Source organism: Cylas formicarius, unplaced genomic scaffold (genome assembly GCF_029955315.1).
Source record: "Cylas formicarius isolate icCylForm1 unplaced genomic scaffold, icCylForm1.1 PGA_scaffold_10__41_contigs__length_53128322, whole genome shotgun sequence".
In the NCBI taxonomy this organism is placed as follows: domain Eukaryota; kingdom Metazoa; phylum Arthropoda; class Insecta; order Coleoptera; family Brentidae; genus Cylas; species Cylas formicarius.
The window spans coordinates 44,273,282-44,289,972 of record NW_026844214.1 but is presented as its reverse complement, the minus strand read 5'-3'; the positions used below and the strand labels follow the sequence as shown (position 1 = coordinate 44,289,972).

At 35.9% G+C, this 16,691-nt stretch overlaps 1 protein-coding gene across 2 annotated transcripts in view; it reads left to right on the top strand.

The window, feature by feature from the left end:
* The window catches only part of LOC132708259 (uncharacterized), a 35,404-nt gene that overhangs the window by 13,721 nt on the left and 4,992 nt on the right, over positions 1 to 16,691 (top strand). For both annotated transcript variants that reach the window (XM_060680465.1, XM_060680466.1), the window contains exons 2-8: positions 140 to 436; positions 1,551 to 1,666; positions 6,415 to 7,015; positions 9,785 to 10,067; positions 12,151 to 12,415; positions 15,448 to 15,579; positions 15,675 to 15,943. In XM_060680465.1, coding sequence (XP_060536448.1) covers positions 140 to 436; positions 1,551 to 1,666; positions 6,415 to 7,015; positions 9,785 to 10,067; positions 12,151 to 12,415; positions 15,448 to 15,579; positions 15,675 to 15,943 — 1,963 coding nt within the window. The remainder of the gene's footprint in view (positions 1 to 139; positions 437 to 1,550; positions 1,667 to 6,414; positions 7,016 to 9,784; positions 10,068 to 12,150; positions 12,416 to 15,447; positions 15,580 to 15,674; positions 15,944 to 16,691) is intronic.

The window sequence follows — 16,691 nt, the reverse complement described above, 5'->3', positions numbered from 1 at the left end:
AAAATATGTCGGATCGATGGAGTGTGGCCTATATGTGAATAACGAATATGTCCAAAACAATCCCACCTCGTTTTCCATAAACGTTAACCCGCCATCGACCACCATGACCTAGCTGTACGCGTTATAATTATTATTGCAGGTCTCCTTAAGCAGAAAATTGAAAATGTGTTTTCCATACCGCCGAACGAACAGAGCATAGTAGGATGGCCCACGGTACCCCAAAGTGATAGCGACCTTTTAAACGGATACTATAATCCGAATTACATAATGAATGTGTTACGCGTGAACACGAAGATGGCGCCGGTTGCAGCGCCCTCCGAGAACGAAGGAACGAGCACTGACCTTACGATTCCATTGGATAACCCGGTCGGTTTTACTGGCGCTAACTGCGATGAGGAACGTGCAGTCCAGCAGGACTATCAACGCAAGATGGACGGTAGGTGCTTTTGTCAACGTGGATTGCAGTCGATTTCCAATAATTATCAGGGATGGCGAAAATTAAAAAAAAAAACGCATTTTTTAATAATTATAAATCAAAAAACAAAACACAAACTTTTTGTGTTGAAAATGTAATAATCGCAATTTTTGGCTCACATACTGCTCAATGTCATACTGCTGATACTCAATGGCCAATGTGATAATATTTGATTGATCAGTTATAATTTTTTTTTTTAATTTTTTTATTAACAATTTTGTTATAAATGTCCATAGATTATCATATATCGACAACATTGACTTCCGCAAAATCATTAGGGTAGGGTAAGTTATCTTCTTCCAAAAAAATCATCATTGTCCATGCTGTTCTGGTAACATTTACAATATAAATAGCATCTACAATATCAACTGCTTGAATAAGAGCTTGAACGTTCTCAATGGAATATTTTTTGGATAACAAATTCTTCATAAAAACGGCTCAATAAAAAGTTTGTAAATGTTGAAGGACTAATGTGCAATTGGGTGATAGAAACCGGATTTGAATATTCGTTAATTGAATACCTACGTTTAGGATGACGCATCGCATTATCCAAAAATATCTAAATGTTTCTCTTTTCTTTACTCATTCTTAAACCAAAATCTTCTATTATAGTCACCCAAGCTCTCTTATTACTTTTCCATGTAAGCGGCTGTTAATTCATATTAATATTTTTGACTAACTTGAATTTTACACTTTTTGTACTTACATTTCGTGGCCATTCTAATTCTCCATTCCGCACCATCAAATAACGGAGTTGTGCCGTCAACAGTTTTAAAACAGGGGGTTCCTTCTTCCTAAATCTAATTTTTGAACTAATTTTGGATATTTTTTGACTACGTGAAACTCGAATTTGATTAGTTCAAAACTAACACCAAGGGCTTGAAAAAATTTGACATTTCAGTTTTTAATTTCTGCAGCCGGAAATTTTCACAATAACTTCGACCCCTGTACCCTCGAAATCCGACAAGCTCCGACAAATTTAAGGCGAAGTGTTTTGAGTGAATTTAAAAAAAAAATAATAAACTGAAACAAAGAGGCAATATAAGTAAAAAAAATGTTTTTTTTTCTCCAACAGAAAACAAGGAAATCGAATGTGTCACAAAATTAAGGACTAAACTTCTTCTTCTCGGAATTCCAATCACTTTAAATTATTGCACCTTGGATTCTGCCCTTCGTTCGATTGCTTCCCAGGTAAGTACACAAAAATATCCTAAAACGAAGCTTTATAAGTAGACCCCAGACTCTTCGATAATATCCGTGTTACGTATCTTTCCTGTCTAAGTATATCAGACTGAAAGCTTTGTCATATATTCGGGTTTGAATTCCGTTAGTTGTCCGTGTTGATATTTTAGAAATAAATAAATACAAGGCAGTGAAAATATAAATGAAAAAATCGTCATATTTGGAATTTGAAAAAAGGCGGATGCCTTGGTCTATTTGCAAAAATTGTAGATTTCAAAATCTGAGCCATAAAATAATAATAATAATGCTTTACGAATAATAATCGGCTAAGAAAATGACGGCGAAACAAACAAAAAAGCACTAGAGAAGTGGGACCTACTAAGGATTTAAATAAAATTAATTTATTTAGTAAAACAACATTAAAATTTTATTTCTATGATGCGAATAAATTTACTCAAAAACAATTTGACCGTTTACTGAAAAATATGGGTAAAAACCTAAGGAGTGTTCAACGAATATCAGAAAAATTTTAGGATAGTAAGGATTAAACATCTAGTAGAAGCGTTTCATAAAAAAACTTATTTTTACATATTTTTTCCTGCATTTATTGTTAGTATTTTTGTCATAATTTTTTTTATAAAATCGTTGAATACTCTTAAGATCTTTGATGATATTTCTGTAGTGTTTGTTGCCACGTTTGGCATAAAATTCAAAATATGTCATAAGCTTTTACATTTAAACATACTGCAGAATTATTTTCGACTTATCACCACATTTTATTCAAAAATTGTAAATGCAAAAGTCGATTCTGTGTACGCATCGAAAATTGTTGCTATAGTGCAGGGGATTTCATATGTAAGTAAGTAAGCACCCTTATTTTAAATGGAACATCCTGTATATTATTTCATGGTTTTTCTTCAAGTTTCCCTATATTTAATCTCAATAGTTTCTTAGATATATTGATCAATTAAAAATTTTTAAAAGATGTAATAATTTTCTTTACTCCTTTCTGTAAAATACCTAATTATAAACCGATCTAGTGCGCGGGAAGCGTCACTTTACCACGTCAGCTTCGTTTCCCACGGACCTGAGCCACTTCGGAGATTTCTGGGATTTTACCGCACGGGTTTGGCAGCAATCGGATGTTTTCGGAGATTTCACAGCCCTGCTTCAATTTTTACGTTCGTTATTTCTGACGGTCATGTCAATAAATGTATTCGTGTTTTTTCGCAAAAATGTACCCAAAAACTAACGGTCGTAGAAAAAGTATAGTAGGCAGCGCGTTTTTAAGACGTGTCTCAATCGTCTTATCGCAACCCGCATTAACTTTTTTTTTATGACCGCCATATTGGATTTTTAGATTTTGCGAAAGAGCGTAAAATTTCCAGTTCATTGTGTCTTACAAGTACACAAAAGATTTCACACTTTGTAATGTTGACACTGAACTATTTTATAAGTAGGTGATGATTTATTTATCTTTTTTTTTCATCTAAGAAGGCTCTAACTTTGACATTAAACAATTGAAAGTATCAAAGTTGTGTTTCAATAAGTAGTAGGTTTTCTCTTTTTAAAATCATAGATTTGGCACTATTCAAGTCGGGAAAAGTCCTTAAGGGATCAGTTTGACGAACTATTATTTCATTAAATGGTTCAATATCTTGGCTTCCGAGATCCTCTGAGCGTTCACCCTTGGATTTCTACCTCGGGGGTCATACAAAAAATGAGCTCTATGAATTTTTTGATTCTCCCCAGACTATAGAAAACAGAAAGAGTTTTTTTGGACACTTTTAGAAACATTAACAGAAATACCGGGAAATTCACCCCCTAGAGTTGTAGGATTAAGAGTCACTAATTATCAAAAATGTTATTTTGCATATCTGTGTACTTGTGTAATTAGATTTAACAATACATTACTTGTAAATTGTTTCTGTCGCCATTTTCTTTTTCAATAACTCGTAAGTTGTTCAAGTGTTAATTAAATTAACGAACCTTTTTTGACTTTTTCTTTTTAAAAAGTACGCAGTTGGTAATTTGCACAAAAGATCTGACTTCTTGAGAAGTCGCCCTTTATATTCATCTTATATTGAAAATTCAATGCATTTAATAATAATTAAGATCTAACTTGTGATAAGTGTGATAACATTTTTTTGTGCACTTGTGCACCATTAGAAAAATAAAAGTTAAGGCGGGTTGCGAGATAATAAAGGACTATTGAAACGTGTCATACACTCTATATTACTTGTCTTTACATCCGCCATTTTCGGGTTTTCGCCGATGTTTCCCAAACCAACGATAGTAATTCTGAAGCCGGTTATTAAAACCAGCTTCCTCTAAAACTTTCCTTACTTAACCTTTGCTGTAGGTGTAATACGATGATCTTTTACATAACCCCACAAAAATAAATCTAGTGGTGTTAATTCACATGATCGCGGCATTGCTGCGAAAAGTAGCTTAATAGGAAAACATTATTTTAGACAAAAAGTTTGGATCGGCCTCTATTACTTCATTTATAACGGTGTAAAAGTTTACTCTTTGTTCAAAATCAGGGTTTAGAAGTCCTTGGTGCAGGTCCATACGGAAAGGATGATATTGGTGGTTTATATTGGTGCGATTAACGGTAGAGTGGGGTGTATCACATAAGTTTACTACTTGACAGCTTCCGACTTGGAGATTACCTTGAACTTCGAGTAAAATTTCCAATTCTTTTCCTCATTGGTAGCATTCCGGTTCACTTTCGTTTTTCATATTCAATACTATCACTAGCAACCAACGGGCCCATCAAACACGGATGAGATTTATTATTTATTTAGCGTATGACTTTTCGACACAGAGTTCTCAACAATATACCCAACAATTACACAAAATATCAAGTAAAACAAACCTAGCTAATAATTTACTGGCGTTGCAAACGGGAAATCTTCGGGGCTCCCCCGTATATTCGTTGGGGACATTTCTCGATTATATGATTATATGTTGGATCGTTTGAGCTTCCCTGCAGTCGCACCAGAGGGAAGGAAGCTTTCTCCACTTGTTCAGAAAGGATGCGCATTTACTGTGTTGGGTTCTAAGGTGACCAAATCCAGGGGATCTTTCTGTGATGCAGCTCTCGACCATTCGTGAATCCACTTGTCAGTGATGTCAAACTCAGTATCGATGGCAATTTTTACGGTATTTGTTGGTGGTCTTCTAAACCGTAGTCGGTTTTTATTGGATTCTTCAGTATGGTCGTGTACTGTGAATTCTCTAATGTTAAATTTCTTCCTGTATTCGTTTATCAGCAGATTTATTCGGCGTAGATGGGGCAGTGCTATGTCGCTCAAAACGGGTAACCATTGAGTTGTGGTGGATTTGATTACACCAGCGATCATTCTCATGGTGCTGTTTAGTTGTGCATCAAACTTGAACGTGAGCGCTGTTGAACAATGCTGAGGCGCAGTACTCCGCTGCCAAATAAACAAGATCCAGAGCTGACAATGTCAAGCCGCATAGCTTTTGTATGATATTATTTTCAGTTTTTCCTCAGTGTTAATCATTAACGCTTAATGTCCTGTCAAGAGTGACATCCATGTATTTTGTTTGGGTTTTTATTGTGATTGAGTAAAGTGTTCTCAAAGTGAACATTAAGTTTTCTGCCGGCCATTTTGTTGTTTAAATGGAAGCAGATTACCTCTGTTCTCTCCTCGGCTTCTTCTATTGATCTTACTTGAGTGGCCCAGTCGTCGCCGTAGCCAAACTTTAGTGAGCACCGAGTCCTGTGGGACGCCATTCTTAAGCTTCCTGGGATGGCTGGCTTCTCATCACTTAAAAGACTCTGTCGTTAAGTGTGTTTTCTATTAGCCTAGATGTGAGTTTACTGGCAATTTTTCCAGAAGATATCATACGCTGCTGACAGGTCAATAAACGCGACAGAACTCTTTAGTTTTCTTTGAAAGCAAATTTTGATATTTGTGGTTAGTTGTTGGTAGCTTGGTCACTGCAGCTACATTTAGTTCTGAACTCGCTTGTTCAATTAGAATATCTTTAAGTATTACTAAACTTATTCTGTTGTAGATAAGTCATTCCAGCAACTTGTACATTGCTGACAGCAGCGCAAATGGTAGGTGGCATTTTGGATGGTCGGCTGGTTTTAGGAAAATCCATACTTTTTTTTTAATTTACTGACACCACAGTAAATTTTACGAATTTACTTATTGAGTTGTCAGGTAAAAATTTGACAATGTCATCTTGTCATGGTCAACTATTGTTATAACAATGGTCTTAAAACAGGGAAAAATTTGTAAAAGTTAAAATAAATCGTAAATAAAAATGACATACGTATTTAATAAAATTCATAGGTTTTTGAAAGATCTTCCAGAAAAATTAATTTAAGAAAATCGAGATTGTTTAATTTAAAATGATCCAAATATATTTTGAACATCCTCTAGCATCTAATTGAAATTCCGTTGCAAATATGTTTTACGTCATCTTCGATCAAATATGAGTGATCTATCTACCTTTAATTTTTTTTTTGCAAGTGTGAAAACCAATATATTTTTAGAATAATTAAAATATTGGAAAAAAAAAATTGAGGAATTTTAAAATAAATTCAAAACCGAATTTGAAAATGGGGCGTTCCATATTAAAAAAATGTATATTTTATGCGTCGTGTTTTAATTTCAATTTTGCATCCTAACAATCTTTACAACTTCTGTATTTACCATTTTCTCATAACTTTTGCAATCGACAAGTTAGTGATCGTTAATTCACCCCGTAAATAGAAAAAGATACTGCTGCTCTACCTGCACAACTCGTTGGACGACTTCGGACGAAACTTCAACGACGCTTTGAGGAAGACGGAATTGGCGAAAACCGTCGAAGGAAGTTTCTTTTTCCTCGGGTGGAACCTGGACGATCCGACTTGTCACGATGCCATCACACGAGCCTTAGACCGAGCCGCACTCTCCAATATTTCATCGTTGGTGTCGCAGAAAGCGTCGGCTGCCTTTTGCATACTGCCGTTCAACGGCACTATCGAGGTGATGGCTTGCCTGAGAGGCAAGATTTCGTACCGGAATATAATGGCCACCATGAAGGAGGCCGAAACGACGCTCCACGATGAAATCAAACAGGAGGAGGAGCTGCGCAAAATCGAGAGCGAAACTTCGAACGAAAACGACTTCGACGTCTTGAAGTTCCAGGAGCAGATGGCGCAAATGTTAGGCGAACGCGATTACGACCGCTTCGATAAAGTAGATCATCCGAAGCTGATTCAGAAGATTGAATACGCTTTGTTCGGGCCGCCGCTCAGCGAGTTCGGTTATGACAACAAAATGAAGAAAAAAAGCCAGCAACTGTTTGAAGTTATACTTAAGGAAAGCGGTATGTATATTTCTCATATAGCTACTAGAGATAATACAGGAACTATAAAACAAATTTTGGTAAGGCCCATTCAATATGCCGTATAGCTATGAGATAATATAGTGGCCTTACCACGGTAAATAAAAATGATGCGCTGCAGGCGGCATTGATATTTTCATAGTTGTAGTGTACTTTTCTAAATATTGTTCTATGGTGTTCTATTTTAAGGTTAGGACCATAGAGATTCGCGCCAATTTCGCTTAATATAATGTCGTATGATGCTGTGTCGCAGTGTCTAATGTAATTATTTAAAAAAAAAAGTTTGGCGACGAGGATGGGATAAAACCCTTAAAATCTCTACCTTATCACCCATAAAGAAACTTAGAATTTTTCGTAAAAAAAAAGGAAATAAGTCAATACGTTTTAAAAACCAGTCTATTGATTTTTCTATTTGCATTTCTCCCTCATAACGTATTTTCAAATTAAGACCAAGAACTCGATTTGATTTATTGAAACCTTTTCAGAATAAAAAACGTCCAGATATAAACAACAGCATGGAAATTTTTCGAAAAACTAGTGAATCAGGCTGTGTATGTTAAAGATAAGCTATTGAAAGTCTGGCAGAAAGGCAAAGTTGTAAAAATATTAAGTCATTCAATTTATTTACTTCATGTAAATAATAATATAAAACATGTTTATGCTAATGATATTCGAAATTGATATGAAGATATTTCTAATGATTTGAATGTACAGGAAACCTTTTCAAAAGAATATTCTTCACAAAGTGCTCCTGCTTGATAATAATCCCTGATCACCTTTGCACAACGTTAATGTTAGTAGTAAGCTGCCAGTTTCTATGCAAAATTATACGCCAGTGAAAACCCGGGTTGTGTCTACAGTTCCAGAAGTTGAACAATCAAGTAAAGAAGTATCAAGCCCTAATAAACAAAATTATTCTGTCGGTCATTATTAAATCTCTTCAGAAACTAGACTTGCAAAAGTAAATTTTATTTTTAGTAAGAGGAGAAAATGTAGTGTACTTGTGAACACAGTATTCTATTTTGACTGGCTTGTATTGACTCGCACCATTTACGCGCTTTATGTATATCGTATATAGCTTCAACAAATAAAGATTATTTCGGAGAGTCTATTGTAATTATTTAAAATTATGTTAAATACATAACAGTAGAGAAGGGAATGATTTTCCCGGCATGCCTCTAAGTTTCACCCAGCCTCTTACATTTTGCGCCATTTTCTTTCTAAAAGGGATCTCTACACACTCCAAAACATTTTAGGAGGTCGGAGACAATTTTGCGAAAATACTGCCTTAAAAATGCTATATCTAAATTGAAATCTGTCGAATTGACGAACTGTCAGCGTCCACGTGGATTGTTGAACGCCGCTAGGTCTTATTGGTTGAAAAAGAGATTTGAAATGACCGCGCATGCTCACGTCAAGGGGTCCATCTCAATATTTACACGCTTCAAAAATGCCTCTATTATCAAGTATCAATAAAGTAGCTACATCAGAATGAAATTTATTTTAAAATGTTAAATCTACCACAATCTACCTTAACCCAGTCGATGAACATTGAACATGAACATCTAGACTATTTATTAACTGTCTAGTAAGTTTTCATCGGGTTTTAATGAGATCCCAACAAATATACCGAAGTCTGTGGACGAGTTTGTGAATTAGTCATTAGCTACCGCCATTAACTGAACAAGTATTCCCCCAAAAGTTGTTCCTATATACAAAAATGGTAATAAACAATGTAAAGAGGATTATAGACCTGTCGCACTACTCCCTGCAGTGTCGAAAGTGTTTGAGAAGGTTTGTTATTTCACGTTTTATAAAAATACAATATGTTAAATGACAATTTGAATTTAGACCGGGAGGATCCAAGGAAATGGTCATCTTTATTGTTATCACGTATACTACTAAACATTTGGCTCATAAAGAAAAAGGGGCTGACTTAATCTGTCAAAGACCTTCGACATTGTAGATCATGAGATATTGATTGCTAAATTGGAGTGCTAGGGAATGAGGGGTGCAGCCCGTGAGATTAAGTGAAGGGATTCCTCAGGGATCCATTTTGGGGCCCTCACTCCTATTATATGTCAAATGTTTTAATAGCGAACTTGTTTGTCGCTATGCCGACGACACTTCTATAGCGTTATCTAGTGTAGACGTGGAGGTACTTTCGCTGATTTGCACGAGGACTCTGGAGACCATGATGAGATGGTGTGACAACAATTTCCTTAAACGTAACACTAACCAAAACCGGGCTGATAACTTTTAAATTATAACAACTGTAGAAAACATCAAATTCTTGGGATTACAGGTTCATCCTCAACTAACAGTAACAGTTTGTGTTTTGAAATGATCAAAATAAAATACAATCAACACTGTCTTATGATCTTTGAGGTCCTCTACACACACAACTAAAATAGCCAGCATGCAAAAACAGATTATAAGGAATATGTTATATCTACATCCTAGAGCCTCGTGCAGACCATACAACCAGAGCCTTCATTCGAAAGATGTGCTTCTGCTTACAAGAAGTGCAACTCCATTCATATGTCTGCTTTTTCTCATAGGGCAATAAAAGCATTTAAAATGTTACCTCAAGCTATAGTTTAAATGACAAATGTTTCTAAAATTTTAATTTTGAGACATAAGTGTTTGTGAAGTTCCATTTTAATTGTATTTTAAACCTAACTGTGTCATTATTGTAACTGATTTGGTTGGCAATAAAGTATTATTATTAATAAACGTCTCCGGTTTTAGCGAAAATCGCGGAATACCAGGACCGCGTGGAAATCGCCTTTATATACAACTGCACCCAGCCGCTACCCAAGGAGAGATTAAAAAGGGCATCGAAATACGTTAAATACAATCCGAAGACGGATATAACACCGGTACCGGTTTTCGTACTGCGTAAATGTCGCGGCAGCAAAAATAATTGCCGGATCTTCATCGATGACTGCTGCCGCGTCTACCAATCTTGGCGCCAGTATTTGACGCGAAACAAGCTTCCGGAGTGCGAGATGACTGTGCCCTCGGACGGCAGGTAGATGTACTGTTAAGTTAAAATTACAAGATAACGCTCGCCTTATGGGTGGTAGGAATATTTTGTCAGTAATTTATAAACTTGTTCACAGTAAGTACTTTTTATTTTCGTGATTTCATCTTTTCTATTACTCATTCCTACGATTAACCTGTCTAGAATTATAGTCAATCATTTTCAAATAGAGTTATTAGAACCAAAACTATTTTTTCCAAAGAAACTTTCGCAGCCTATTGAATTTGATTGCCGCTGACTTCTTCAGACCCATTTCTGAAACCTACGGTCGGTTGCCCTGCAGGACCTTAAATATCTGCCAGCGGCAAGACGAGCGCGGAAGGGAATTTAATTGCTATATGCAAGTCTTTAGTCTCATCTGATAAAATCTGGTATCTCGTTTCGTAATGATCTTCACAAACTACTGATGTTATTTGTCAAATTCTGATTTTATTCTAGTTGATATTTGTCAACCTGTTTCTCGGATGTACTTTTTGCTACAGCCGCACGGTATACTGTAAGCACCTGCCGGTGTCGAGAGAAACTTTAGCTGATCGTAGATGTTGGGAAATTTTAGGAAGTAGAGAATCTAGAACTGTTGATTCTGGTGAATTATATTTTTTGATCGGACGTATATCTTGCTTGCTGGTTAAGAGGTTCAGGTTGGGTCAGTAATTCAGTCAGTAACTCTGGATAAATCGAGGCACAGGTTTCGTTCTCTTGGCCATTTGGGTTTCCGTGATCCGTAAAGTTATCAGTTCTCAGCTGTCACTTCCTCAAACAGTAGCTATATTTTCCACGACAGTTTCTTCTTCATGAAATTATCTCCAAATTCAATATTTTTGGACGTAATCAGTGGAAAGTTTCTTTATTTCTGCAAGATGAAGTTGGAGTCTTATCTATGCGTCATGAATGATAGAGAATGGCACCACTAAAGGGTTTAAAAATCGATCTCTTTTAACATACTCGTTAACAGACTGGATGAAAGCTTGGCGACTACATTTTTGTCACTGTGTTACCTTCATTAAAAGTTTCTTCTGCTCTTTTGGTACTGCTTTCATTGCTTTCTAATAAATGTGCTTTACGGTTATGCTTGCCTCACCCAAATCCACGTGTATCAGATAAGATAATAAATGGTCAATAATGACAACAGATCCCATTTATTGGTATTGAATTTACAATAGAGAGCATAAATGACCGATACAGACCGAACATAATTTCATTTTACCACTCTTGAACAAAATTTCGCCGAGGTGTTATTTCTTCTTAAACTGGGTTTCAGCTGTTCCCGTATCAGTTCAATCGAATTTAAATTTCAGTGATATGGTGGAAGCCGTACAACTTTGAATGGCCAACTTGTCCATATTGTACATCTTATCAAACGTTCCCGTTTTTAGAACTTTCAATAACTGCTTCTTTGTGTAGGAATTTTCAAAATACAAGCAAAAAAATTTGAATGACTCCTTTAGTCGATGATGAATTCGGTGGTATTTTTCCTGCTTACACAGATTGGTAGCTGGCGATGTTGATCACGACAACTCTGTTTGGTGGAATATTGGGAAGCAAAACCATTTTTATTCTTCTTCTTTGACATCTTTTGAAGAAAGCAACAACGCGTTATATACCCAACCAACTTCAGAGCCCGATAAACCAGTTATCACCTAAATATATGATGGGGACGTTTTTGGCACGAATTTCTTGGATTTCTCTCAGATATCTCGCCCTCCACTCCGAAATTCTTCTTGATTGAATCAAAACTTGTCTCTTACTGATGGTTTTGTAATACAAACCAGTCTCTTGGCAACAGCCAATTTTCAAAACACTACGCAACTCTTCATGTAAAGTGTTAATTTTTTGAGACAATATTCTTCTGATTCGCATCATAGGTGAACCATCTCAGTATTCGACCATGGCTCCGCTTTCTCACATTTAAAATTATAATTACGTCTTCGACCACAATCTCAACTTCTTCGTCGCTGGACATCGCAAATGATTAACAACATTGAATAATGTAACAATAACCGTAAACGTTATACTAATACTATCCCCGTGAATTAGTTAGTTATGCGGCTGACGATATTTTAAAAAACAGGTATCAAACGAGTGACAACTTCGTACTTCTCGAGAAACATCTGTCGCCCGCTTGTCACAAAGATGCCAAGATACTGCAGGCGGTCGATACTACCAGCACCGTGGCTGGTGTATTGTCGGGGGGTGTGTTCGTCGCGGCAGCTATTCCCGCCATCACGGTCGCGCCGTTTGTGTTAATTGGCAGTGCTGTAGTGGGGGCCGTAGTGGGTGGTTACGCCATCGGCCGCAGTTCGTACCAGATACACGATAGGCGTGTTCACAATCAGGTATACGTTGTCTCCAAATATATCGTCTTGATTTTTGACGGAAATTTTCGAAATAACCTGCCGACCAAAATAAAACACCTGACTGAGCATCGGGAAAGTTATTTAAAAAAAAAGGACAAATATTATATGGCAAATCACATTAGTACTAATAGAAAATACGATGACACTAAATATGTACAAATTATCAATAATTACCGAAAGGAGTACGTCTTTATTCAAAATATAATTTGACTCTCAGAGTTGTCATCCAGATTAATTATAATGAGCTCTATGGTATTTTATATTCAAATGCAAGAATCTTCAATTTTGAAAATCTGTTGTATTACAGTATTTCAGATCTGCCAGGGAGATTACTAGTTACATTTCTAATTAAATTTATTACTCTCGGAACTTGAAACAGAAGTAACATTTTCTGCTCTCACATTTGACTTTATTAGGTGCCACAAAAATGTTCTATGACGTTGATTATACAATGATATGGAAGAAGGCGTAAAACGGTATGCCGCATTTGTGCAGCCGCACATGTTCAGTACATACATTTGATTTCAAATTTGATAAATTTCATAAATTACCCCACCTAGCTCAACTTGATTATATTTATAATATTATAATCTAGGTTTATAAGTAACCGGACTTTTCTTTAACTTCACAATAAAATAACGGGTTGTATCAGTTATACTACAGTGATGCCATTTCTGTTATTCATTAAGATGATATTGCTATCCGGAATATTTTTTTAAAGCAGTTGCCAAGAAGTATAAATAAAAAATACTTAAAAATATTTGTTGAGGTTTGCAAGTTCTGTGACACGTAATATATAATAATGTTAATATTTTATCTTTTACATTTAAACAAAAATAGTTGATACTATATTGGCCTTTAATTTTTATTTTGCTAGTAGCCTGTTTTATACACAGAGTTCCTGAAAGTTAGCCTACATTTACAAAAAAAAAGATAGCAATATAAATATAAATAAAAATTGCAACATGGCAAAACAGTAACTTGGGCAAAAACCATATAAAAAATATAAAAATAGTAGAAAAAACAATCTCACGCTAGTTACTAATTTAATTTTGTCTTAAATTGTCGGCTAGCAAAGGGATCAAATAAATTAAATTAACTAATCTCGAGATTCGAGTTAAAGGAGCCATAGATTTTAAAACCAATGGACTGGAGGACAGCCAGACCATTCAAAATTTTATAATATAATATATTGGAGTAGGTCCTTCATATACTAAGAATCTCAGAAATGCCCTTTGAACAGTCTTTATCTATTACATCACATCTGTAATGTGGAGACCACTACTGATGCATACTCAAGTGTAGATCTAACTAAGGAGGAATAATGGGTTTTGAAAACAGTGTCCTTAGAGCAGTAGTACTATCACCAAAACTTGTCGTGCCCTTGTTAACAAAGTCTTCCAGCTGACCCAAAAAGGTCAGTTTACTACGAAATATAACTCCAAGGTCCTTAACTTTGGTGACACACTTTATCGTTCTGTTGTTATTAATATATGAGAAGTGTTAGTTAAGCCAGAAAAAGTAATACTAAAATACTTTACAATATTTAGATCAAGACCATTTTCTCTGCACCGCAAACTGACATTATTAAGGTCACGGTGAATGATTCAATTGTTTTATAAAATTTAAAATCATCTGCAAACACTTCGAACACGGAGCGCGAGCATTGAAGATGCCAAGTGAGATTTTGGCGAAACGTCTGCAGGATTCCAGTCGGATGCAAGATTTGCAGGATTCCAGTCGGATGCAGGATTCCAGTCGGAGTTCAACGAGCGAACGGATGATATCCCGGAATATAGTGTCATCATATATATATATATATATATATATATATATATATATATATATATATATATATATATATATATATATATATATATATATATATATATATATATATATATATATATATATATATAGAATAGTATATTATGCAACAAATATGGTAAACAACAGTTGAGTCACGAGTGAGTAATAAACGAGTGAGTTAAAAAAATTACCAAACTTGTTGCATACTATACTTTTTCTACAACTGTTAGTTTTTTTGTACATTTTTGCAAAACAACACGAATACATTCAATAATACCGTCAGAATTGACACACTTCAAAATTCAAGCCGTGCGATAATATCTCTGAAAACATCCGATAGCTCCCAAAGTCGTGCGCTAATATCCCGGAAATGTCCGAAGTGGATCAGATCAGTGGGACAAGAAACTTACGTGGTAAAGTTAGGTACTTTACAGAAGGGAGTAAAGAAACGTATACCGTCTTTGACCTGGTCTTTGACGTAACAAAACGCAACGCAATAAATTCGTTGTTTTTGTATACTCTAACAATCTAATCTATGGTTTTTCTTCTACTTCGTACGTAATAGAAATAAAGCTTTTATTTCTAATTTTCCGCACGGTTTATAATTATTAAGTATTTTACAAAAGCCAGTGGCTGCTAAACCAAGATGGAAAGTTGATTTAAAACGTTTAACTGGAACAAACAGTTCAACAGCAGAGTACAGAATACTGCATAAAAAATCTACAGATATATTAACATCGCTAGAATCAAGAGCATCATCCCAAGGTACGCTGTCTAAATAATCGTTAATTCCAACAAAAATATCATATGTAAGACCCGAATCACAGTAGGGAACCACTAATTTCATATGCCGGATGGTGTTGAGTAACAATTAACAACGTTTCAGAGGCATAAGCAACTCTAGTGTCATAAATGCCCGAATGGTGGTAATAATCAAAAATTGTTTAGAACCAAATTTACAAAGACATGTTCTAAAACAGAATCGCTAATCCTTCTAATGGCAGTTAGACTATCCCCACATATTGTGTTGTCTGTGTTACATTGACTTTGAACAAGTAGATAAAATTTCGAAGTTTTGAAAAATGGGATATGATGTTTTGTTCAGTTTTTATCTACCTCCTTTAGAAAAAAGATTTTTCCTTGAAAAATGTTCAATTCAATTATTAAATTCGCAAGCAAACGTGATTTTTTTATTGTTCAAGTCGATGAGTTTCGCGAACTCGGAGGCGCGCGGCGCCTACCTGAACATACTCGCGGGCTCTCTAGGATTCGTGGGCGCCGGCGCAAACACCGTGTTGACACAGTTGGCAGCCCGGGGCGCCAATATTGGACAGGTACGATATTAAAATTTGAATTTGGCACTTCTACGAGTGATTTATCTCGGGTCTCTTGAGTTTAAGTTGATGCACCTGGTGCTGGCTCGTTCTAGGGGGCTCGCATCTTAGCCAACACGATCGCAGTAGCAAAGGTCGGGGCGAGCGGCGCCAGCCTCCTCAACAGCGGTCACGAAGTAATATTCGAGCAGTGGATCAAGGAAAACCGAACCCCGTCCAGGTTGGCGCTCCTCCAGCTGGCCACCTCCATGCTGTTTTTTACAAACTCGGTGGTTAATTTTAAAACCGCGTCGACCATCGTCGAGGAGTCGCAGACTCGGGTGTTACAGGATTACGCCGACTCATTGAGGAGTAACAGGCACAGGTGGGTATACCGGGTAACCCAATAAGGGCAACGTAAATAATAAACTAGCGTTCGATTTGAAAATTTAAGTGTTTCCCAAAATTCCATTTAAATTTTAAGTTCTGTCACTCATATTTTAGGTTAGGCTAATGATAATGACATGCAGCTTTCACTGCGGGGTCTTTATTTAACCATTTAAATAGGTAAATACTTCTTTTTCGATTATATCAAAAACGCCATGTGTTGAGAAGCTAAGCAGTCGCAATTTCAAAAGCCTGAGTTTATTACTTACAGAAATATTTCAGAAATATAACAAACAAGATTTAAATTTGTCTTATCTTTAAAACAGTAGTCCCTCTTGCTTATTCTTGATTGATAATTGAACGCTACTGTTTTCATACCTTTCTCGTATATTCTTGACCCGTTATTCTTCTCCCTGGATGACGTTTTGCTGACAATTCTTCGCTGCATGATCAGAAGTTTATTTGCAGTAACAGGGGTTATTAAACCGGATGAAGAACTTAAAGGTTATATGGTAACATTCAAATAAATTGCACGCAATATTCATTTTCGATTTATGCATGTTCTACGGATTTGTTCCAGTACTCGTGCAACACATTTGGTCAATGATTTTGATTCTGTTTTTCAAGTCACTCATAAATATTATTTTTCTGCTAAGTACGTTATTTATTTAAAATTGTTGAATGATGTGTGACGCCAAGATCAAATTTGAACCATTTTTATTAGAAAGCATCCACGTTTTTCTTAA